This window comes from Symphalangus syndactylus, chromosome 18 (genome assembly GCF_028878055.3).
Source record: "Symphalangus syndactylus isolate Jambi chromosome 18, NHGRI_mSymSyn1-v2.1_pri, whole genome shotgun sequence".
In the NCBI taxonomy this organism is placed as follows: Eukaryota; Metazoa; Chordata; class Mammalia; order Primates; family Hylobatidae; genus Symphalangus; species Symphalangus syndactylus.
In genome coordinates, this window is record NC_072440.2 from 9,193,440 (window position 1) to 9,218,628 (window position 25,189).

At 55.8% G+C, this 25,189-nt stretch overlaps 1 protein-coding gene and 1 non-coding gene across 6 annotated transcripts in view; one reads left to right on the plus strand and one right to left on the minus strand.

Annotated features, from left to right (window-relative positions):
• The window catches only part of SHANK3 (SH3 and multiple ankyrin repeat domains 3), a 57,655-nt gene that overhangs the window by 26,799 nt on the left and 5,667 nt on the right, over nt 1-25,189 (minus strand). For all 5 annotated transcript variants that reach the window (XM_055251940.2, XM_055251941.2, XM_055251942.2 and 2 more), the window contains 14 exons: nt 24,296-24,404; nt 24,069-24,220; nt 23,799-23,966; nt 23,450-23,566; nt 22,876-22,953; nt 21,019-21,085; nt 11,867-12,140; nt 8,924-9,117; nt 7,857-7,970; nt 2,854-2,929; nt 2,541-2,623; nt 1,928-2,052; nt 1,694-1,826; nt 625-705 (listed from right to left, as the gene is read on the minus strand). In XM_055251940.2, coding sequence (XP_055107915.1) covers nt 625-705; nt 1,694-1,826; nt 1,928-2,052; nt 2,541-2,623; nt 2,854-2,929; nt 7,857-7,970; nt 8,924-9,117; nt 11,867-12,140; nt 21,019-21,085; nt 22,876-22,953; nt 23,450-23,566; nt 23,799-23,966; nt 24,069-24,220; nt 24,296-24,404 — 1,771 coding nt within the window. The remainder of the gene's footprint in view (nt 1-624; nt 706-1,693; nt 1,827-1,927; nt 2,053-2,540; nt 2,624-2,853; nt 2,930-7,856; nt 7,971-8,923; nt 9,118-11,866; nt 12,141-21,018; nt 21,086-22,875; nt 22,954-23,449; nt 23,567-23,798; nt 23,967-24,068; nt 24,221-24,295; nt 24,405-25,189) is intronic.
• On the plus strand, nt 15,866-15,969 carry LOC129468783 (U6 spliceosomal RNA). Its single transcript, XR_008652842.1, has one exon. It is a non-coding gene; the product is annotated as a U6 spliceosomal RNA (small nuclear RNA).

Here is a 25,189-nt window from a genome sequence, read left to right on the forward strand (position 1 = left end):
AGGGCTTGTGCCCAGAACCTGCCCCATCAAAGCCCAACACACTCCTGCTCCCCTCCTGCCGCACTCGAGGCCCTGTCCCATCATCCCACCAACAGTACTCCTGTGGCCTGTGGGGTCAGCAGGACCACCTGTCAATGAGTGCACAGTCACCAAGAGGGCAAAATAAACACAAGGCTGACACAGCCAGTGCCTGGCGGAGCCAGAAGCAGACCCTGGTCACCTCACTACCGCTCTTTCCTCACTTGGATGAAATGCAGGAGTAAAGTCAAAGTGGAGATGTGGAAAACCAGAGGCAGCACACGCACGCACATGCACACACGTGCAAACATACTGGTGGGCCAGGCCCTGCTCCCCGCCATCTGTCCTGGATACCCCACTGTCCATCCCCAACCCCTCACATCTCACCCCTTCCAAATGCCATCCCCTCCTCACCCCACAAGCACCAAATGTCCCCATCGCGCCAGCACCCACCCATTCACCTCTGACCTGCTCTTATATCCAGCTGTCCTTCCTCCCCTCTGGCTTGAGCCCCTGCCCTCCCATACTACCTGTGTCTCCAGGCCCTGTCTGCCCATCATGGACTGTCCACTTGCGTCCACCTCCACTGCCACCCCCGCCACTCACCGAGTTCCTCGAGCTCAGCTGTCATGGACTTGGAGCGCAGGGTCAGTGTGGTGCTGGGGGCCCTCTTGGGGGGCGGTGGGGCTGCAAAGAAGAGGGAGGCCTTGGACCTCCTGTCCAGCAGCAGGCGGCGCGGCGTGGCCAGGTGCAGGTGCCACTTGCGCTCCACTGCCTGGATCTCCTCGTACTCCCGTGAGGATGAGTCGCACTGTGCCAGGATCTTGTTCAGGCTACGGCTGGACGCAAACTTCTTCATGGCTCAAGGAGCTCAGGGAGTGCGGGGGGCGGGGGGTGGGGGGGGGGGCCCGGGCGGTCAGGGCCTCAGGGGCCCCGGGAACCCCCAGAGCCAGGGCCTCAGGAGACGATCAAGGGTGCTGGTGGGGGTCACAGTGCCGGCTGGCTCTGGCCTGAGCACCCACCCTGCAGGCTCCGAAGGCTAAGCAAGGGGGCACCAGAGCCATGAGGTGGGGGCTGGGAGGGGTCTCCTTGCGGGCGGGGCTCCTGCTGCTCCAGGGCTCCCCCAGGCCCGGGTGGCCGCTGCCCCTTGTGGGGCCAGGGTGTGGTCAGCCAAGCCACGGGCCTGGGCTGGGCCTGGCCGGCAAAGCCTCCTGGGCCCAGGCTGTGCCGCGTCGTCGCGGGGAGAAGACGCTTTTCCTCTTCCCTCAGGTGCCGCCTCCCCCTTCCCTCCGACAATAAGCAGCGCGGCAGCGTCAACCTCACAGTTGCTATGGCAACCCCGGCCTCCAGGCAGCTGCTGGCGGTGTAGGGAAGGAGGGCTCTGCCACGCCAGGGGCTGGGGGAACGCCGGGAAGGAGGGGGCAGGGATCTGAGGAGGGGCAGCCTGGGGTCAGGGGTCAGGGGTCAAAGGCCTCAGGCCAGGGGACAGGACTGGCAGTCTAACACCAGGGATTGGGAGGGGTCCCAGCCCACACGTGTGGGTGGTTCACTGAGGTTCAGGAATCTGATGTCAGCAGTTGGGGGTCAGGGACGGGAAGAGGAATGTGGGCCTGAAGTCAAAGGTCTAAGGTCAGGGGAAAGTTTGGGCACAGAGGCCTGAAACGTGACCCCTCACCTCTGCGCCGAGCCCCGTCCTCTTCCGGCTTCCTTGTCACAGACACAACCTTCATGACGAGGCGGTTGCCACCCTGGCGAATCAGAGCCACCACCTGCTTGTGTCCGACCTTCACCACGTTCACCCCGTTCACCTGGGATAGACAGGCAGCTGGGTGGGGACGCCCCAGGCACGTCCACCACAGAGCTCCGGGGTCAGCATTCCACTGGGCAGCGCCGGCCAGAACGGCCTCACCTCAATGAGGAAGTCTCCCGTGCGCAGCCCGGCCCTCCAGGCCACACCCTCCACGTCCACCGACTCAAGATACTGCAGCGCCGGGAAGGCTGGCGTGGGCGTGAACTCCTCGATGGGGGTCTCTGCTGCGGGGGGCAATTAGGAAGGCGCTTCACCGCTAGGTTCAGGTGGGGGCGGCTGCCACACAGCAACCTCCCAGTGGCTCAGCACAGGAAAGAAATGACTGCGGGGGGCAGTGACCCGGGGCTGGGGGAGGGCCACGGGGAGCCACAGTGCAGGGACGAGCCGGCCCAGGGATCCTAAATATGACCCTCTGCAAAACTCCCTTTGCCCACGCCAGAAATGCCCCCACTCAGTTAGACTCTAGAGCAAAGACAGTGGAAAACAACGAAGGGAAGGAACTGCCGCCTGGGCCGGGACATGGCAAACCACGACGGTCACGGCCGCAGCAGAGGAGCAAGGAAAGCGGGGCCAAAAGCGGGAGACACAGGGGCAAGGCAGGGAGGGAGTGTGGGGAAGAGCAGAGTCGGGGGCAGAAGCAGGAAGCTGAAGACACCCCTGAGCAGCGTGCAGCCCCTGCCTGCCTGACCCCCGGGCACCTGCTCCCCGTTACCTTTGGCTCCCCGGAGCACAAAACCAAAGCCCTCGTGGTCCCTTTTTTGCAGGACAGCCACTTTGTCATCAATGACATAATCGCTGAGGAAGGAAAGCAGGGAGGCGTGAGGGAAGCCCTGCCTCGAGGGTGGCCGGCCGCAGTCCACCCTGCGGTCACCCCGGGACTGACAGGCCGGGCAGCAGAAGAGAGGTCGGCCAGGCACCTTCCCTTGCCCTCCTCTGACCTCTTCATACCTGGCCTCCCTCTACACTGCAGGTCCTGCCCCACGTCCCATGTGCATGCTCCCGCCAGCCAGGGTCCCTGCATGTACCTGTGTGAGGTGAGGCTGTCGTAGGAACCCACTGTGTAGTGCCGGAAGAGCCGCTTCGTCCGGTCCTCCCGCGTTTCTGAAGGGAGTATCAGGAGCTGATGGACAGTCGTGGCCTCCAGCTGGCCTGCCTCAACTGCCCTCACCCATGCTGGTCGCCAGTCTCTGCCCACACACACCCCCTTGGCCTGGTTGTGTCCAGATGGAAGTCCTGGGTCCAGAGGTAAGAAGGCTGAGGGGATGATGTGGGGAATTTTGACCTCTGTGGGTCAGGTCCAAGAGAGGGGGCAGCAGCTCATCTCTTTCCTAAGTAGCTGCTGAACACAGGAGTCCAAACAAGGCCAGAGGCGTCCACAGAGCGTGAGCCCCAAGGCTGCGAGCAAAGAGGGGGGTGTGCACATACGTGTGTGTGTGTGAGATCCATGGTCATGTGTAGATGCTGTGCTCATGCACGTGTCTCTATATGAGCCCACTGTGTGCAAGTGCCATGCACTGCTGTCATGTGCATGTGTGTGAGGTGTGTTCATGCATGTGCGTGTGCACATTTGAATCTGCATTACCCACACTCATGTACAAATGCCGTGCTATATGCCTAGATGCGCTGGCATGGAAGCAGCATTCTGTCTTCACCAACTTCTTCACAATAGCTCCTTGATGCTCAACCTCATGGGGTCCCTTGCTTCAGACTGCCTCTGAGTGGGGCAGGGGATCCAGGTGTGGGGGCTGGGTCCCCTGCCCTGACCTCAAAGCATCCCACAGAGCTTGGTCCGCAACTGTCCTCTTGATCTCAAAGTCCCACATGACCAGCACCAAGCTAGTGCCCGCCACACCACCCTCACTGACCTGAAGGTTCGAGCCACACCTCCAGCCATGACCTCTCTGCTCCCACCGGCTCCTCCAGCTGCCTGCGAGCCCCACCTGCCAGCCTTCCCAGCCCTGCAGCTCCACTCTCCAGGACCGCAAAGGCCCCAGGGGCAGCACCACCACTGCCTCGCTTTCATCCCTCAGCACCTTCCTCATTTCCTCTCTTGGTAGCATTTCTCAAGATCCATGTTTTCCTTCAGCAAGTATTTATTGAGCTCCTACTGTGTACCAGCTCTGCAAATACAGCAGAGAAGAGAACAAAGTCTCTGCACTCGTGGGGTTTATAATCTGTTCAGGGAGACAGGATAAATAGAGGATAAAGACATAGCATGTGAATGCTGGCAAATGCTCAGGAGACCAGCGAGCAGATCAGGGAGGGCAGAGAAAGGCACGCAAAGGCCTCACCCCCACGGGAGGGCTGAGCAGAGGCCGAGGATGGGGAGCAGCCTGTGGATATGTGGGCAAAGGGCTTCCCAGGAGCGGGGGTGGTCGGGGGAAGCCCACGGCAGGCATCAGCCTGCAGCATTTGAGGGAGTTCAGAGCCTGTGCAGCTGGAGCAGAGGGAGCTAGAGAGAGTGGCAGGAAATGAAATGAGAAAGAAAACCTGCAGTTTTCGATGACCTGTTTCCCCCACTAATTGTGAGCTCCTTGAGGGTAAGGGCCACATGTTCTTTATCTCTGTGATCCTAGCGCCCAGCACAGCACCTGGCATGTCACAGGCATTCTGCATGCTCACTAGGAGAGTAAATGGTGGACAGGTGCATCTGAGATAGACGGACACAAGGGTGGATCGAAAGGCACTGGACCAGTGGATGGAGCGAGGGAAGGAGAGGGCAATGGGTAGATAGGTCAAAAAGCAGACAGACACATGGTAGATGGATGGATGGGTGGACTGGGTGTGTAGACAGGTAGGTTGAGAGGTGGATGGATGGAGGAAGGGAGGGGTGGTGGATTGGGTTGGCCGGTGAGTCAATGGATAAGATGATGGTGGGATGGCTGGGTGAGTCAAAGGATAGATGGGTGTAAACACAGGTGGGGCAGTGGCCGGAGGGAAAGAGGAAAGAATGCCTATTCCTATCAGAAGACACAGATATCAAAAAAGTATTGGGCTGCATTCCAGGTCCCAGCTACTAACTTGTGTGACTCTCAGTAAGTCAACAGTCCCCTCTAAGCCTGCCCATATAGAATAGAAAAATCCAACTTGGAGGATCCCCTTGGTTCTGATTACCTATATCTTATCCTGGCATTCCCCAACCACACCTGCACCCCTCATCCCGCTGAACCTAAGGCCAGCTCAGGCCAAGCCTCATCGGCGCTCAGGTGGGGCGTCAGACCCCTCCTTTCCTCCATCACACCCTTCTCCACATCAACAGAGCCACAGAAGTGTCGGTGCTGCCTGCTAAAGAACTCGCCAAACCCGCACTTGACCAGCCTCCTGTTTTCAGATGTTGTCAACCAAAAAATTGCATGTATTACATAACACAAACTCATTTTTCCAGTTTTGTTAATAAGACACTTAAAAGCCAGCTGAAGAGAAAGTGCCCAACACGGCCATCCCCCACTACCCACCCAAGTGCTGACCGTACTGCAAAGAAAGGGAAGGAGGGAGGGGAGGGGAGGCACAGGCCCTGCTCACGCTGGGCCTCCAGAACACACCTGACCTCGCTTCTCCATTCCCTCCCTCACAGCTCCACCCTCTGCCTGCCAGGAGGTGCCATGGGAGACTGCTCTCTGCTCGGTAAGTGACCAGGACTTGCCTCCCGATCCCACAGCAGGCACAGGGACTGTGTCCCCTCCCTGACCTTTAAGTCCTTTTCTGTCCCCACTCCAGTCCCAGAAATGGATTTTTTTTGGGGGGTGAGGGGAGCGGATCTGGGCCTGTTGGAAGCGGGTTCCTGTTCCTGGGCTGCACTCTGGCCTCTGGCAGAACTTGGCCCCAGGATCCCAGAGCAGAGGCTCTGCGCAGCGTGGCCAGCGGGGCCTGTAGCCGAGGTCAGAGGGCACTGTCACCGCTCCCACTCCCTGCCCTTCACAGGCAGCCTCTGCAGGTCCCTCTCGCGCTGCCCACTCATGAAATACTCCCGTCTACCCCGGGACCTCTGACACTCACTCCCCGGGTCACACACACCACGGCTGCTGGCTGGAGCCCAGACCCGAACCCTCCTCTCCACTGCTCTGCTCTGCCCAGCCCGGGCTTTGATCCTACACAACCTGCACAATCAGACGCTGCTGCTGGGTTCCCTCCGCCATGATGCCACGCTGTCCCTTGACTCCATGGCCACCTGACCACCCTTGTGGTCCCCACGCCAGCCTTGCCCCTCACCCCATGCAGGCATTTCACTCACATAGAACTTGCTGCCTATGTTGCAAACAAGACTTTGCCCCTCAGGACCGTGTGACCCCCTAGAAATGGAATAATAACAAGTGGCCCCACCTCTCGGGACTGCTGGGATGAGTCAACGACTTCTACGTGTAGAAGTGCTAAAACTGTGCCAGGCACTCAGAGCAGGCCGTGCTGACACACACAGCTGTAGAGCGCCACACGGATCCTGCACACACGGCTGTCCCCTCAGCCCCATCCGCTGACCACCTAGAGGACCCAGCTCAGACAATGCCTCTGCTTTGAGGCCCTCTCTGACTCCTTCAGGCCAGCCCAGGGAGCTCCCACGCTCACACGGCCCCCGTCACAGCCACTGCTCCCACAAGGCTTCCCGCTGAGCCTCCGTGATCCCGGCTCCCAGCACAGGGCCCAGCACATGACAAACACCTAAAAAACATTTGCTGCTCTCCAATTCTGACTCCAGCCTAAACCTCCCTCCCTCCCTGTCAGCTTCAGACTTAGGTCCAAATGCCCCTCACTCCACACAGTCCTCAGACCAGAACCTTCCTCACCACCACGTGGGGGAGCTCAAGACCCACTCCCGTCACAGGTGTGGATCCCCCTACCTCTCCTTCCCCTCCCCTCTCCCATACGGTCTGAACCAGGGCCCAAACCTCTGAAACCATTTCCCATCTGGACCCTGCCCTATCCACCCTCCACGGGCTGAGAACAGGGGACCAAGTCCCTTCCACACTCTAAGCCACTAGGAGAGCCGTCAGAGCAAGGCAGAACAAGGCCAAGGAAGGAAGAAAGGGCACCTGCCCAGGAAAGGGTCAGTGGTCAAGCTCCTGCCTCCCTGGGCCTCTGCTGAGCTCAGCACAGGGCAGGGGTCCAGGCCGTACAGGGGTGGAGTCGCTGGGAAATTCTCATCCCAGAGATGGGGACACAGTAACCCCAGGCCTGAGCCCTTCACATGCAGAGGGAGGGTGCATGCACCCTTGATCCAGACACACCACCGATGACCCCCAGCGACCATCGCTCAGGAAAGGTTTGCTTGGCCCACCAGCTCTCCAGGACAGAAGCACATGCGTGGATCTGGGGGCCTCCCGGGACCCCTGAGGGTTCCTTGCAAGGGCACCCCCAAGACATGCACCCAGCTGCAGCCCGGGGGCCCCCAAAGGACCAGATGGTCAGCAGGGCTGGACAGCAGCCACTCACCAACCCCAGGAACTGCAGCCTTCACCTTCACATCCTCCCTGCAGGCTGAGGACCCGCCCACCCTCACCTGCTGCCCTCAGACCATCCCTGCCCCAGGGCACTCACCAGGGCACCTCCAGGCCCAACTGGCCTCATTTCCTCTTGGCTGCTCCGGGCCTCCCTGCTCTGCCCACTTGGACAATCTGTCCACTTTGGAAAAACGCCTCTTTTCTCACACTGACCTCCTTACATGTCTGCCAGCTACGCAGGAATCATGCGTTCCACACACCTGGTGTTTCTGAAGGACTGTGCTGGTGGGGTGCAAGTCACTGGGAGTCATTGTGGGATCACACAGACAGAGGCCCTGTCACACACGTCCTATGTGTCTCCACTGCACGTGAAGTGTCAGGTTACATACACGCATGTTCCCCAGTACATGCAGAGTATGTGCACACGTGTCTGTGTCACGTACACAAGTTTGCGTCTACTTTAAGTGTTTGTTTGAGTTTACCTCTAGTCTTTTCTCTATGAATATCCATGTGGATTTAGCACCAAGAGAGACCAAAGGGAAACTGGAAGGGGTGGTCCCCTTGGGAGCTGCCGGGGGAGCCGTGGGGTCACTCACCAGGCCGTGTGTCATGCTGCCTCATCTGCACTTCCTCCACGCAGTCGGCCGGGAACCAGCCCGTGCGGCCTTTCACGGTTCCCTCCCAGAAACCGCCCTCCCCAATGCTGAGCACTGGAGGAAGAAGCCAGACAGGCCGTCAGTGGGGAGCAGAGCTGGGCGCCTACCCCACCTCAGGAGCAGGTTCTGCCCACCCACCCCCTGCCCTTTCCCTCCTTCCCTCCCCACTTTCTCCCAGCTTTTTCCCTGGGAAGATTTTGGGATCCACGCAGAAGAGAGAAAGGAACAGATGGGCTCGGCACAGGGTGGGCATGTGGGGGACAGAGAGACACACAGATGGACACTCTCGGGGAGGGGCGCAGGCAGGGGCAGGGGCCACACTCCTGCTGTTGCCCCCCCCCCACCCCCAGCTGACCATGCTCCCCCATCCTGGCTCTGTCACCCACCCAGGGGTCACTGCCAAGAGCTCGGGGTCATCGTGCTGTGGCCAGTGGGTGAGGCCACGTGATGCACCAGCTGGGCTGTTTCCACCTCAGCCCGCCCTGAGGCTAGGAGCCCAGTGATGGCTCCGAGACCCCCATAATGAGAGGGGTTTGTCATGGCACGCGATCCCCCCAGAACACAGGAAGCCCCAGTGACAGAAGCCTGCATAACACAAACACCCACATTGACGGTCACAGACACCCCCACGACGGCAAGGGTCCCCCACATCGCAGGGGCCTCCAATGGAGAAGCTGCAGAAGTGCCACGGGAACCCCGCAATGCAAGGAAGCTCCGTAATGGGACGGGGTCCTTCAGGCAGAGACCCCCGGAGACACAGAAACACCCATGGCGAGAAAGGAGCCTCCGTGGTGACACCAGGGAGCCCGTTACGACAGAGCCCCGGAGGGACCCGCACGGCAGGAACCTTCCCCAGGCAGAGCCCTTCACTGTGACACCAGGGATCCCACAAGGGCCCAGGGCCGCCCCGGCAGAGGAGACCCCAGAGCCATTGCCCCGGCCCGGCCAGCACCGCGCGCGGCGCCGCCCCCTCCCCGCACCGGGCCCGCCCCCCCCGCGCCCCTCACCCTTCACGGCCTCGCCGCGGTGCAGCGGGATCTCGCCTTCACCCTGCGGGCTGTGCGCCTTCACGGCGATGAACTTGCGGCCGGGGACGGCGCTGTAAAGTTTCCGCTTCGGGCCCCGGGGCGGCGGTGCGGGGGGCGCAGGGGGCGCGGGGCCGAGGCCGGGCGCGGGGCCGGGGCCGCCGGGCCCGCTCGGGCTGTAGACGAACACGTAGGTGACGGACGCGATGCCGGGGGGCAGCGGGCACGCGAAGCCGGCGCCCGGGGCCTCCATGGCGCGCGGCCCGGCCCCGCCGCCGGCCTCACCGCAGCCGCCGCCGCAGCGCCCGCCGCCCGCCGCCCGCCGCCCGCCTGCCCGCCGGGGGCCCGGCCCGGAGCCGCTCCATGGGCCGTGCCGCCGCGCCCGGCCCGCTCCCGCCAGCGCACGAGCCGCGCCCGCTCAGGGCTCCGGGGCCGCGGGGCTGCGCTCCTGGGCGCGCCAGGCTCGCTCCATGCCGCGGCCGCCCCGCGCCCCGCCTCCTCCATGGCCGGGCTCCTCCCTCTGCGGGCGGTGGCGGCGGCCCTCGCGCCCTCCGTCCCGCCCTCCCCTCGCCGCCGACCCCTGGGAGGGGGAGTTCGGACGCGGACGCGGGACGGTGGTCAGGGCAGCCTAGTGGGAGCGGGGGATGGGGCGGGGGCTTCGGGCACCAGCAAAGCCGCCTGGAGCCGGTGAACGGGAGGGAGGGGCGCCCCCCACCCCTCCAGGTCCAGGGCCCGGATCGCTGGGTGCCCAGTCCCCCTCTAGGCCTGTGTCCCCTCGTCCTGGACACCGGCCCCTGCCCACACCCACTGCGTGATGCCCACCTTCCCCAGACCACTCCCAGACTGGGGTACAGCCTGAGCTCTCGCTCCTCCACTGTGGCTCTGCTCAGAAGCCTGCACTGGCTCCCTAGTACCCAGGCAGGCCGGAGCCACACGCTCTTCCAAGAGCCAGGCTCCCTGGGGCTCGGCAATTTGCTACGCTCTAGTCACACAGGGGCACCTTTCCTTCCCCTCCTGTGGGCTGTCCATCACGCTGTTGCCAACACCTGAACTACTCTAAAATCCTGACCCCTGGGCCAGCTGTTAAGTGACGGGCTGTCAGCCCAAACTCGCCCCGCCGTGCCCCGTGTGATACTGGGGGGCTGTTGGGGGTCGGGTCCCGGCTCCGGCTCAGCCGACAGAGGGCGCTGCGGAGCCGCCGCCGCCTGAGACCCGCGCGGTGCAGGGCCCAGCCTCGCCTCCCCCAGAGGTGACCTCTCTCCTCGGGGCCCCGAACTTCCTCAGCCCCTCCCGAGAGCTGCAGACCCTCGTCCACTCACCAGGGCAGCCCCATAAGGGGGTCACTGCCCACCTAACTGCTGCTTAGCCCCGGCCCTCAGCTGTCAACCTCCTGAGACCCACCACCTCGGACGCACCAGGCACCTAATAAATGTTTGCGAGGAAGGAAAAACCAGAATTCTGCCATCCCCACAGAGCAGGTGAGCTGGAGCCCCTCACACAGCAGGTCCTACTTTTGTGTCTGCTGAAGGGATGAATGAACACATACAAAAAATGAATGCAGGGAGGAGCCTGTGGCAACGTGTGCCTCCAACTTAGGAGCAGCCTTTCTGCAGGATGGAAACATCGGGAATGCAGAACGTGTTCTTTCAGCCACTGGGCCGCCCAGCCCTTAGAAAATCCGCGGGTCTATAAAAAAGCTTCATGGGAGAATTGAGATTTGGGGCAGTACAGCCAGCCTTGCGAGTCCAACAAGTCCAGGCACAGAGGCAGACACGGAGACATCGCTGAGACCAGGCTGCAGAGCAGAGGCAGCAGCACAGGAAGGGGTGCCTTCGACAGGCCCCGCTGCACCCTGAGCCCTCTGCTGAACACTCAGGCTTAGAAAGTTGGGGACTGGGTCTACCTGGGGCCCAGTGAAGCTGATCCCTAGCTCTGTGACCCTGGACCCGTCACAGGCCCCACCTGAGTACCAGGACGCTCATCTGTAACATTAATAGAGCATGAACATGTACATCGTCAAGGTTAAAGGAGCTAGTATACACATGCCATTCAGCCCAACAGCGGGCACGGACTGACAGAACTGTAAAGGCCGGCGGCCATCCTGACAACAACATACTGTTTATGTAACTCTTTCACTCAACAATGTCTGCCAAACACCCTCCTCAGTGCCTGGCTCTGATGAAACTAGGAAATGACAAAGACGGTGCCTGCCTTCAAGGCACAGGGAGGGCAGGTGCTTTCACCGGCAGTTGCCAGACTCTGCCAGGTGATCCTTCACCTGCCCAGGGCTGCTGGAAGATTCCCAATGACTAGGGTAGGACTATTCCCACTTACTGATGAGAATCCCAGGCACAAAGTGGCTGAGAGCCAGTGCCCACCTCAGCACCCAGTGCACAGCCCATAGAGGCCAGTGGGCTCCAGTCCAGGCATCCCTGCCTCAGGGACCCAGGCCTCAGGGTGAGGGTAAAGAATAGAAGCCACAGAGTCCTGTAGGTGCGCCAGGGCTGGGGGAAACCATGAGTATGCCCTGGGGGCAGGGCTGGGGCTTACCTGTAGGTTTTGAGACCTACTGGAGTGGCAACTCCATCCCTGACCCCCTTACCACAGGCCACCAACCCTGACTCTGCCCAGCCACGCCTGACACTGCAGCGTGTTTTCTAAATCACAGGTAGGGACACACCCTCTCCACCTAACACACTCCCTCAGCTGCCCACTGTCCTCATGGCAAGCCCAGCTCCAACCAGACATCAGCGTGAATGTGCCTGTCCCCATCTCGAGATGCCTTCTTCCCTTCCCCAACCAGGAAGCCCTAAGCCATCACTACACAGGTGCTAGGCACCACCAGGCCTCTCTCTGCCTCCTCCTGGCTCAGGTCCCGGCACCCCACCCTCCCAACCCCTCCAGGGCCTCCCAGCCCCCTCCTACCTGATCTTGCTCTGGCTGCCCCTGCCTGCTAAAGGGCCACCGATGTTGCTCTCCTGGTCAGCATCCCGGTCACGATCTTTCTCCTCTTGCAGCCGCTGGAGCAGCAGCTGGTGGGGGAGGCTTCTCAGCGAGGGTCCAGGAGAAGCTGCTGGCTGTGCCTCCCCCTTCAGGTTGATATCGCTGGCTGAGCGCTGCAGAGGCCGAGGGGATGCCAAGCCACTGGGGCCAGCCAGTCGCCGCCGCTTCGCATAGCTGGGGGTTTCCCTGAATGGTACTGGGGTAAGGGGGCATAGGTAAGACTCTGAACAGCCAGCTGGGTGACCAACTTGTCCAGTTTGCCCAGGCTTTCCAGATGTTAAAACTAAATCCTATGTTCCAGGAACTGCCTTGGTTCCAGGCAAACCAAAAGAGTTGGCCACCCTACGAATGAAGCTCCCATTACGGGGCCACATCCCAGTCAAACTGCCTCTCACCCTAGCTTCAGAGGTAGAAGCCGGCTTCTCCTCTCAGCCAAATGAGGCCTTGAGGATGCTCAGATATGCTCGAAGAACTGCAGCTCACAAGCTTCAGGAGGGACAAAACAGGCTACATGTGACGAATCTCACCAGACTACTGCTGAACAGGACCATTTGCAGTTAACTATAACCAGGGAATAGCCGGGCACGGTGGTTCACGCCTGTAATCCCAGCACTTTGGGAGGCCGAGGCGGGCAGATCAGGAGGTCAGGAGATCGAGACCATCCTGGCTAACACGGTGAAACCCCGTCTCTACTAAAAATACAAAAAATTAGCCGGGCGTGGTGGCGGGCGCCTGTAGTCCCAGCTACTGGGGAGGCTGAGGCAGAAGAATGGCGTGAACCCCGGGGGGCGGAGCCTGCAGTGAGCCGAGATCGCGCCACTGCACTCCAGCCTGGGCGACAGCGAGACTCTGTCTCAAAAAAAAAAAAAAAAAACTATAACCAGGGAAACTATAAAAGACATTCTAGACCAGGGATCAGCAAACCTTTTCTGGAAAGAATTGGACAGTAACTACTTAAGGCTTTGCAAGCTATATAGTCTGTGTTGCAGTGACTCAACTCTGCCACCGCAGCACGAAAACCACCACAAACAACATATAAACAAATAGGTGTGTTTGTGTTCCAACAGAATTTTACTTAAAAAGCAGATAGTGATTAAAAAGTATGATCCAACTATATGCAACTTACAAAATAATCACTTTAAATCCAAAGACACAAATAGGTTCAAAGTGAAAGCATAAAAAAAGCAATCTAATGTAAATAGTAACCAAAAGAGAGCTGGGTGGTTATATTAACATCATACAAAATAAACTTTAAGATAAAAACTGTAACAAGAGACAGAGAAGGACATTATATGTTGATTAACAATTATTAACATATACACACGGAACAACAGAACATCAAAATATGATACAAACAACACAATTTCAGAGAGAAATAGACAGTTCCACAATAATAGTAAGAGACTTTAATACCTTACTTTCAATAATGGGTAGAACATCTGGAGAGATCAATAAAGACACAGAAGACTTAAACCAATTAGACTTAACGATACACACAGAACATGCCACCCCCAACAACAGCAGAATACATTCAAGAATTCTTCTCGAGTACACATGGAACATTCTCCCAGACAGACAGTATGTTTGGCCGCAAAACAAGTCTCAATAAAGTTTTAAAAGACTGAAATCATACAAAGTATCTTTTTCAATCACAACGAAACAAAGCTAGAAATCGAGAAGTGAAAGAAAACTGGAAAATTCACAAATATGTGGAAATTAAACACCATACTCCTAAACAACCAATGTGTCAAAAAAGAAACCAGGCTCAAAAAAGAAATGGTGGCTCACGCCTGTAATCCCAGCATTTTGGGAAGTCAAGGCAGGAGGATCGCTTGAAGCCAGGAGTTTGAGACCAGCCTGGACAACACAGTGACGCCCCCATCTCTATAAAAAATAGAAAAAGCCAAGTGTGGTGCTGCACCCTGTAGTTCCAGCTACTCAGGAAGCTGAGGTGGGAGGATGGCTTGAGACCAGGAGGTTGAGGCTGCAGTGAGCCAAGATCAAGCCAGGGCACTCCAGCCTGGGCCATAGAGTGAAATCCCATCTCTAAAAAAATAAGAAAGAAAGAAAGAAAAGAAATCATAAGGAAAATTAGGAAACACTTTAAGACAAACAAGAACAAAAATACAACATATGGAGCAAAAGCAGTACTTAAAGGGAAACTTAACGCTGTAAACACTTACTTTTAAAAAGGAAAACAATCTCAAATCAGTAACCTAATTATACATCTTAAGAAACAAGAGAAGGCCAGGTACAGTGGCTCATGCCTATAATCCTAGCACTTTGGGAGGCCGAGGCAGGCAGATCACCTGAGGTCAGGAGTTCGAAACCAGCCTGACCAACATGGAAAACCCCGTCTCTACTAATAATACAAAAATTGGCGGGGTGTGGTGGTGGATGCCTATAATCCCAGCTACTCAGGAGGCTGAGGCATGAGAATTGCTTGAACCCGGGAGGTGGAGGTGGCAGGGAGCCAAGATTGCGCCATTGCACTCCAGCCTGGGCACCAAGAGTGAAACTCCATCTCAAGAAAAAAAAAAAAAAAAAGAAACAAAAAAGAAACAAGAGAAGGCAAGGCTCAGTGGCTCACGCCTGTAATCCCAGCACTTTGGGAGGCCAAAGCGGGAGCATCACTTGAGCCCAGGAGCTCAAGACCAGCCTAGCAACATAGTGAGACCTTGTCTGTATGAATGAACCAATAAAAGAAAAGAAAAGAAAAGAGGCCGGGCGCGGTGGCTCATGCCTGTAATCCCAGCACTTGGGAGGCCAAGACGGGCAGATCACCTGAGGTCGGGAGTTCAAGACCAACCTGACCAACATGGAGAAACTCTGCCTGTAAAAATTACAAAATTAGCCAGGCATGGTGGCGGGTGCCTGTAATCCTAGCTACTCGGGAGGCTGAGGCAGGAGAATCACTTGAACCCAGCTGGCAGAGGTTGCGGTGAGCTGAGATCGCACCATTGCACTCCAGCCTGGGCAACAAGAGCAAAACTCCATCTCCAAAAAAAAAAAAAAAAGAGAAGAAAAGAAGAAACTAGAGAAAGAAGAGCAAACAAAAGAAAGAGGAAGGAAGCAAGGGAGGGAGGGACGGACGGACTAGAGAAAGAAGACCAAAAACAAACAAACAGACAAGAGAAAGAACAGCAAACCAAACTAGCAAAAGAAAGAAAAGCTAGCAGAAGGAAGGAAACATAAGATTAAAGCAGAGATAAACAAAATAGAAAAACAGTGGAGAATCAAGGAAATAAAAGGTTGTTTCTTTGACAATATCAACACAATTGACAAACCTTTAGCTACATTGACTAGTAAGGAGAGAAGATGGACAGAAGTAACTAAAATCACAAATGAAATTTGGGGACTTACTACCAGTGTTACAGAAGTTAAAAAGGAATATAATACTATGAACAATTATATGCCAACAAATAGAAAAGCTAGATGAGGTAGACAAATTTCTAGAAAAACACAAATTACCAAAACTGACTCAAGAAGAAACAGAAAATTTAAACAGACCTATAACAAGCAAAGAGATTGAATCCTTAACCACAAGCCTCCCAACGAAGAAAAGTCCACCACCAGATGGCATCACTGGTGCACTCTACTAGAAATTTAAAGAATTGACACAAATTCTCAAACTCTTCCAAAAAACAGAAGAGGAGGGAACACTCCCTCATTTCATGAGGCCAGTATTACCCTGATACCAAAGCCAGATAAGGGCATTACAGGAAAAGAAATCTACAGACCAATGTAATCAATATAATACATCACATTAATAGAACAAAGGGGGAAATAATATGATCAATTGATGCATAAAAAGCATCTGCCATAATCCAACACTCTTTCATTATAAAAACACTCAGGAAACTAGTAATAGAGGCTAGTAACTTCCTCAACATAATAAAGGAAATTTATTAAAAATCCAAAGTGCTTGCTTCAGCAGCACATATACTAAAATTGGAATGATTCAGAGATTAGCATGTCCCCTGCACAAGGATGACATGCAAATTAATGAAGCATTCCATATTTAAAAAACAAAAAACAAACAAACAAACACACATAGATAGCACCATACACAATGGTGAAAGATTGAATGCTTTCCCCCTAAGATCAGGAATAAGGCAAAGATGGCTGCTTTTACTACTGGTATTCAACACTGTACTGAAAGTTCTAGACAGGCAAAAATAAAAATTAAAAAAAAGGCACCCAAATTGGGAAGGAAGAAGTAAAACTATCTCTATTTGCAGATGGCATGATCCTATATATAGAAAATCCCAAAGAATACACCGAAAGAGCTACTAGAGCTAATAAACAAATTCAGCAAAGTTGTAGGGCACAAGATCAGCACACAAAAATCACTTGTTTTTATACATCAGCAATGAACAATCCAAAAAGGAAATTAAGAAAATAATTCCATTTATAATAGCATCCAAAAGAAGAAAATAATCAAGAATAAATTTAACCAAGGAAGTAAAAAAATCTATATACTGAAAATGACAAAACACTGCTTAGAGATGACCTAAATAAATAAAACGACATCCCATGTTCATTAATTGGAAGACAATGGTGTTAAAATGTTAATGTCACCCAGAGTGATTGACAGATTCAATACAAAATTCCAATGTCCCTTTTTGCACAATAGAAAAGCAATGTTCAAATCTATATGGAATTGCAAGGGGCCCTGATTAGCCAAAACAATAACAAATAAGAACAAAGTTGAAGCACTCAAACCTCCTGATTTCAAAAGTTACTACATGCCGGGTGCAGTGGCTCATGCCTGTAATCCCAACACTTTGGGAGACAGAGGTGGGTGGATCACCTGAGGTCAAGAGTTCGAGACCAGCCTGGCCAACATGGTAAAACCCCATCTCTACTAATAATACAAAAATTAGCTGGACATGGTGGCACACACCTGTAATCCCAGCTACTTTGGAGGCTGAGGCAGGAGAATTGCTTGAACCTGGGAGGCGGAGGTTGCAGTGAGCTGAGATTGTGCCATTGCACTCCAGCCTGGGTGACAAGAGCAAAACTCCATCTCCAAAAAAATAAAAATAAAAAGTTACTACAAAGCTGCAGTAATCAAAACCATGTGGTACTGGTATAAGAATATACATGTAGACCACTGGGATAGAATTGAGAGTCCAAATAAACCCACATATCTAGGATCAATTCATTTTCAACAAGGGTGCCAAGACCATTCAATGGGAAAAGAATAGTCTCTTCAACAAATGGTCCTGGACAATTGGATATTCATATGCAAAATAATGAAGATGGCTCCCTACCTCACACCATAAACAAAAGTTAAAACTTAAAATGGATCAGTGACCTAAATATAAGAGTGAAAACCGTAAAATTCTTAGAAGAAAACCTACAGGATAAACCCTAGTGACCTATGACACCAAAAGCATGAACAAAAGAAAAAATAGATACCTTGAACTTTATCAAAATTAAAAATTCTTGTACATCAAAGGACATTATCAAAAAAGTGACAAAGATCTCCTGTTCTACAGAGAAAATATTTACAAATCACATATTCCATACAAGTTTAGTATTCAGAATATATAAAGAACCCTTATAAGGGTTCTTTACAACTCAACAACAACAAAAATAAATGACCCAATTTAAAAATGGACAAAGGACTTGACTTTTCTCCAAAGAAGATATACAAATGCCCAATAAGCACGTGAAAAGATGTGAAACATCATTAGTCACTAGGGAAATACAAGTCAAAACCACAATGAAATACCATTTCACACTTACTAGGATGGCTACAGTCAAAAAAAAAAGATAGTAACAACTGTTGGTGAAGATGTGAAGAAATTGGAAGCCTCATACATCACTGGTGGGAATGCAAAATGGTGGAAAACAGTTTGGCAATTCCTCAAGAAGTTAAACATAGAATTATCATATGATTCCAAAATTCCATTCCTAGGTATATACCTAAGAGATTGAAAATAGGTATTCAAACAAGTACAGGTACACACACGTTGATAGCAGCAATATTCAAAACAGTCAAAAGGTAGAAACCTACATATCCGTTAACAGATGAATGCATAAACAAAATGTCATTTATACCAACAGTGAAATATTATTCAGCCATAAGAAGGAATGAAACAGTGATATATCCTACAAGGTGAAGCTCAAAAACATGTTCAGTAAAAGCAGCCAGACACTAAGTGTCACATATGATTCCATTGGCGTGTTATCAATAGGTAAATCTATAGTCCACAGAGACGAAAGTGTGTTAATGGCTGACAGAGTTGGAGGGAGAGGGTAATTGATGCAGAATTATTGCTTAATGTGTCCAGGGTCTTCTTTTGTGGTGATGAAAATGTTTTGGAATTCAATAGAATTGGCTGCACAACAATGAATATACAGAATGCCACTGAATCATTCTGGCCTAGAAGTGGTCACCTCTGCTTCCTTGCCTATGTCATGTCGGGCCACTCTTTGGGTCCACATTGTCTCTTACCCTCTCTCAGGCACACACCCCCAGGCACAGGTGTGTTCTCATGGGCATGACAGCACCCTGGAGAAGCATCTCCCCAAGGTACTCATCAAAAGCACGGTGGGATGCCAATTCCACACCCAGGCCAGGGACCCCACCCAAGGCCTGTCAGTCTAGAGGGGGCAAGCAGGGCTGTCAGGAGGCAGCAAGTTATCCTGTTGCCTGAAGGGTTACACAGGTCCCAGTCTACCAGATCCCACCAGGTGGCACCTTCCCACCAGAGAAGGCGGCACCTCCTTCCAGTTCCTCTTCCGTGTACAGGCCCCACTCTGGGACCCCAGTGAGGACAGGATGTAACAGTCAGGACTGTCATGTCCTTGGAGCAAATGTGTACGGAGGGCATGAGAGTGACAAAGGCAGATCCTGAATCAATCAGGTCTGAATTAACCCCCTCTGTGCCTCAGTTTCCTTCTCTGTAAAACAGTCTAATCACTCTTTGGGGGGTTGTTGAGAGGGCAAATTGAGATAAGGGGCTTGTATTAAATCCTGACAAATATGCTGCCTGTACTGAGGGAAATCTGACGGTGTCACGCTAGTGTCTGTGTGTGACACCTGAGCAGGTAAGCGTGTTGTTGGGCCGTGGAGCCGACGACCACGTCAGGATGAACTGACACAGGTGCCTGCTCCTTACCACTGAGTGACATGCGTCTAACCCCAACAAAGCAAGCACACCTGGGTTGGATGGCCAGTAAGTCGCAACCATGGCGACTCCAAGATCCCTGGGGTATCTGTCCACAGCACATAGATGAGGGGCAGATGGGGCCTTCCCGCCCTCCCTCCAAGCAACTAGACCAAGGCCACCAGCAAGAGTCCAGCCCCACCCAGGATCAAATGCCAGAGGAGGCCACAGTGGGAAGGGGATGCAAATGACCGTAACAGACCATGTTTCACTTAAGAGAAACTGAGGCGCAGAGGTCCTAGACAGCTTTCCCACGGTTAGACAATGACAGGCAGAAGAGGAGGCCCCAGCTGGGCGCGGTGGCTCACGCCTGTAATCCCAGCACTTTGGGAGGCTGAGGCGGGTGGATCACGAGGTCAGGAGATCAAGACCATCCTGGCTAACATGGTGAAGCCCCGTCTCTACTAAAAATACAGAAAATTAGCTGGGCGTGATGGTGGGCACCTGTAATCCCAGCTACTCCGGAGGCTGAGGCAGGAGAATGGTGAGAACCCGGGAGGCGGAGCTTGCAGTGAGCCGAGATCGTGCCACTGCACTCCAGCCTGGGCTACACAGGCAGACTCCATTTCAAAAAAAAAAAAAAGAGGAGGAGGCCCCACACATGCACAAACCAGGGCCCTCCAACACTAAGGGCCACCTCCAAAACACCAGCCCAAACCAGAAGTAACTAACTGTAGCCCTTATGCAAACCCAAACCTTCCCACAGTTCTCCCTTGACCTGACCCTGGACTCCGATCCTACCCATCCCACTCGCCCAGTTACTTCCTCAACACACACTTCCCTGCAGCGGCCTTGAGAGCAGCTGTGGCACTCACTGAGGGTCTGCCACAGCCTCAGATGGTTCAACTGACACAACCTGGGGTGGAGGTTTACAAGCCTTACAGGGGAATGTTCAGGAGGAGCTCTACAGAAGGGGGGCCCTTAAACATGAAACCGACCTTAATCTTAACCCCACTCCTGCCCTGCCCATAACCTCACATGAGAACCAAGTGAGAGTCCAACCCTAACATCTGCTCCAAACGTTTGCTGCCCACGGTCACTTCAAATTAAAACAAAAACAAAAAATGGGGACGCCCACAAGTAAACACTCATGGCAGGAAGGGGGTCCTGGGAGTCCGTATTCCAGAGAGAGGCACAGGCAGAAAAGCCCGGACCACCCAGGACATGGAGGGATCAGCAAGGGAGCTCCTGTGCGCCAGGTGGCCGGAAGGGGCCTCAACAGGACGGTCCCAGCCTGGCACCACACCCACCAGAGACCTCCCAGAGGCTCGGGTGTCCTGGCTGAGGCCACGTGTGTGTCTCCTGGTTTTCCTTCCAGGACCGTGAGTCACGCACACACCAGGCTTTCCTCTACCCGCAGGCAGCAGGGGGCTCAGAGCTCCCTGCCCTGAGGGTGGCTGTGGCACTATTCCCAGCCCCCTTCTGCTTTCCCATCACTGTTTTGTTTTCCTTATGTGTCGTTTATGTGATCTTTTCATGCTGAGAGCTTGCTACGGACCACCTGGACTCATGCTTGCTCCAGGGTGAAGTGGGGCCCACCACCCCCGTGTCTCCTGCTGGCTCTTCCTAGGATTTAACGGGAAATAGGGACTCGGACCCTAACTTCAACCCCACTCTCAACCTGCGCTGCCCGCTAAGCTGAATGCTAGCCCCGGCCCACAGCCCAAAGCTCACCACGCTCTTCTCCCAGACCAAAAACAATGTTCACTCAACACAGGCCCTGTGGCCTGTTCCTCATGCCCGCAGTGGCCACTCAGAGACCACTGGCCACACAGTGTAGATGTGGGGTGTGGGGCCCCTTTGTTATGTCACCACTGACCCTCACGTCTGCTGGGCCCCAGAAAACCACAGGAATCTACATTCAACAGGGCCGCCCAGGTGGGCAGAACTCACCGACATCCGAGTCTTTGTGGGTCTTGATGACCTCTGCAAGCTCAAAGTTCCCTGCGATGATGGCCACCTGAGGGAGAGGGGAGGTCAAGGCGTGGAGGAGCAGGGAGGGGGCTGAGCAGCACCAGCTTTGCCTCCCCAGCCAGCCCCAGCGGCTCCTTCTCGAGTTCCTGTGTGGAGTCTTCCTTGGTTGGGGGCCCCGGAGACCCCAGCCCATTCCTCTTCTTTACTGACACACACTCCTGTCTATAACTGGGATGCCACAGGCACACCCCATAACTGGAGTGACCCGCCCTCTGTCTGCCTGGGACTGAGAGGCTACCTGGACAGGAGAAGTTCAGAGCTAAAACCAGCCGTCCCAAGCCAACAGGCACGCTGCTCTGTCCCACCATGCAGCCGTGTTTCCCATCTCAGCCAAGGCCCCGCCGCTGCCCAAGCTGCCAAGCTCACCCTCCCCTTCCTGTGACCCTGCACCCAGTCATCCAACAGGCCCTGGTGTATCTGCTTCCCAACGTGCCCAAACCCATCTGGCAGCCCACTGCTGCCTCCACCTTCTATGACCACATAACCTCAGCAGCCTGACCACCCTTCCCACATCTCACTCCTACTAAAAATGGAGGAGTTCTGGCTGCATTCCTGGTCCGAAAACCCCCACGATATTCCCGACTCCCCAACAAACTCCAAGTCACAGAGACTATGTCCACCTGGTCATCAGTGCCAACCAACCTGGCCAGAGAAAGGGCCCAGAAACCTCCCGAGTTACATCAGCGGCTGGGATCACACTCCTCTCCACCACCCCCCTCTCCACCACCCCCCTCTCCACCAACCCCTCTGCACCACGCCCCTCTGCACCACCCCCCTCTCCACCACCCCCCTCCGCGCCACCCCCCTCTCCACCAACCCCTCTGCACCACCCCCCTCTCCACCACCCCCCTCTCCACCACCCCCCTCTGCACCACCCCCCTCTCCACCACCCCCCTCTCCACCAACCCCTCTGCACCACCCCCCTCTCCACCACCCCCCTCTCCACCAACCCCTCTGCACCACCCCCCTCTCCACCACCCCCCTCTCCACCACCCCCCTCTGCACCACCCCCCTCTCCACCACCCCCCTCTCCACCACCCCCCTCTGCACCACCCCCCTCTCCACCACCCCCCTCTCCACCAACCCCCTCTGCACCACCCCCCTCTCCACCACCCCCCTCTCCACCACCCCCCTCTCCACACCCCCCTCTCCACCACCCCCCTCTGCACCACCCCCCTCTGCACCACCCCCCTCTCCACCACACACCTCTCCACCCCCCCCTCCACCACACCCCTCTCTACACCCCCTCTCCACCAACCCCCTCTCCACCACCCCCCTCTGCACCACCCCCCTCTCCACCACACCCCTCTGCACCACCGCCCTCTCAACCACCTCCCTCTCCAACCCCCCTCTCCACCACCCCCCTCCACACCCCCTCTCCACCACACCCCTCTCCACCACACCCCTCTCCACCACACCCCTCTCCACCACCCCCCTCTCCACCTCCTCTCCAGTTTGGCTTCTGCACTCCTGCTGGTCTCTCGAGGTGGGGGGGTCAGACCCATACCTGTCACCCCAGTCTCATTCTCCCCATCCCCCTGCCCCAGAGCCCTGCTGACCCTCCTCTCTCCCTGGTGGTGGGACGAAGGGAACATCAACACCAAACACCCCTCAGGTGCTGGGCTCATCCCCCCACACCTCCCGTGGGCAGTCCTGGAAGAGGTGCTCCCTTAGGGCCTTCCAGGGAAGAATCAAGGTTCAGAGAAGTCAAGTCACATGGACACAGAGACGGACACCTCTGGGGCAGCCTTGAGCTCCTGTAAACCACCGGTGTACCTGGAAGGCTGTCTGGCTGTTGTAGTTGCGGACATCCCTGTTAGCTCCACGGAAGAGCAGGACACGAGCACAGCTCTCCTGTTGCAGGGAAGAGGGAATCACAGCTGGGTGGCTGGAGAGACCATCCGAGCACAACAGCACATGCGCACACAGGAATGCACACATGGTGTGCGCAGGGCACAGGCTCACACACATGGACTCACACCTATTTGTTCCATGTACACCTGAGTTGCACAGGGACAAGCAAGTAGGTACACACACACAGGTCTCACCTGGCCCAGAGGGCCTGGACGTACCCAATTCATACCTGGTTATTCAGAACACACGTGCACACATGTGAAGCCCATGTCTGTTCAGAGAACAAATGTGCACACATAGGCCTATGAGGCTGTGCTGCAGCCACAACTCACTGCGGGACACAGAGCACATATATACACCATGGCACACAGGCAGGGATGCACGTACACAATCACCGTACAGGGTCACCTGTGTGCACACACACACACACACCCCCAGAACAGGCAAGTATATCCACACTCGCTGGTGCAGGCATGTGCAGCACACACAGTCGCACCTGGTTGTAGAGGGCACAGATGTGCAGGGCTGTGTTCCCTGAGGCGTTCTGGGCCCCCATGTCTGCCCCATAGAACAGCAGGTGCTCCAGGTGTTGCACGTGCCCAAAGCGGCAGGCCTGGGGGAAGAGCAAGGTGCTGCAGGGTCCCTGGGCAGAGGCCAGGCCCCCACCCCTACAGACAGAGCCAGGACCCCCCACCCAGCACACAGAGGCCAGGCCCCCACCCCTACAGACAGAGCCAGGACCCCCCACCCAGCACACAGAGGCCAGGCCCCCACCCCTACAGACAGAGCCAGGACCCCTCACCCAGCACACAGAGGCCGGGACCCCACCTCAGCTCCCTGCACACCTGGTGGATCTCCTGCCAGCCATTCTCATCGGTGGTCCCCAGCTGAGCGTGGTCGTGGAGAAGCAGCTCACAGCAGAGGGCATCCCCACCCCCCAGGGCGCTGTGGTAGAGGGGTGTCAAGCCGCGGCTGTCCTTGTAGTCAGGTGAAGCCCCCAGGTCCAGCAGGGTCTGAGGGTGAGCAGCCTCAGTATCCACACCAGGCCCAGCTGCCCCCAGCCCCATCACTGGAGAGGTGAGAGCCCCTCCAGGCCAGGCCCCGCCCTCACTGACCGTCAGCGCTGCCGCATTCCGCTGGCGTGTGGCACAGTGCACGGCGGTGAGCCCATCACGAGTGCGGAAGTCCAGGTGGGCACCGCCGTTCTTCAGCACCTTCAGCAGGTCCGTGGCGTTGTCCAGCTGGGTTGCAAGGCTCAGGGGGCATTCTGGGTTCACAGACAGACAAGGGTCAGGCTCCCAGCCACGCAAAGGCCATGCCCCTCCCCTACTCTGCTCCTCACCTCCTGAGTCGGGGTCATGGAAGTTGGGGTCCAGCCCCTTGTCCAGCAGGCGGGCCACCTTGTCTGTGCTATGCAGCTGGACATAGTCCATGAACTTCTTCAGGTTCGCCTGGAACACCGGCCATCCGTCAGCCTGGCACCAAGGCCTCCATCACCTGAACATCACCCGCCTTCCTCCAGCAAGCCTCAGGCCACCTTCAGGCATCCCCCGCCACATCCCTACCAGTCTGACCTGTCACCTGACATCACAATTGTCACCCACAGTCCTGCACTCCCACCACAGCCCCAGTTCCCACTCGGGTGGGCCCATGCACAGCCCAAAGCCCTTCCTTGCGCCCTGATAGCCAAACCAGTCACGACTGTCAGCTTGCACCCAAGCAGCCCCTCACCAAGGCCACGTCACCCTGGTCGGGCCCCAAGCAAGTCCCCCACTCCAGGCTCAGTCACTGCCCTGGCTGCATCTCTCCGGCCCTGCTGCCCCAACCTGCCTGGCCTAGAAGAGCCCGAGATCCACCCAGGAAGGAACCAGCCCCACAGCAGCCCTGAATCCTCAGCACCCTGAGACAACCGGCTCCTTCTTCGGCCCATCTTCCTCTCCAGCTCACCCCACCACAGTCCCCCACCCCAGGGACCCTTCCTGTGACATGACTTTGATGGCCTTGTACTCATTCACCCAGTTTATTCACTCACCCCACAAGACCTCACTTCCCCAGCTGGCACTACGGACACACACACAAGGCAAAGTGCCCTGGCCAAAGGCCGGGGCCCTTCCATAAACACCCAACGTACATCAGAAATAGGGGAGGGTGCCATAGGGACCCCTGCCTTGGGAGGCAACCTCCTCAGGAGGGCCAGGCAGTGAAAGAGGAGGCAGTGCTCACCACCAGGGGAGAG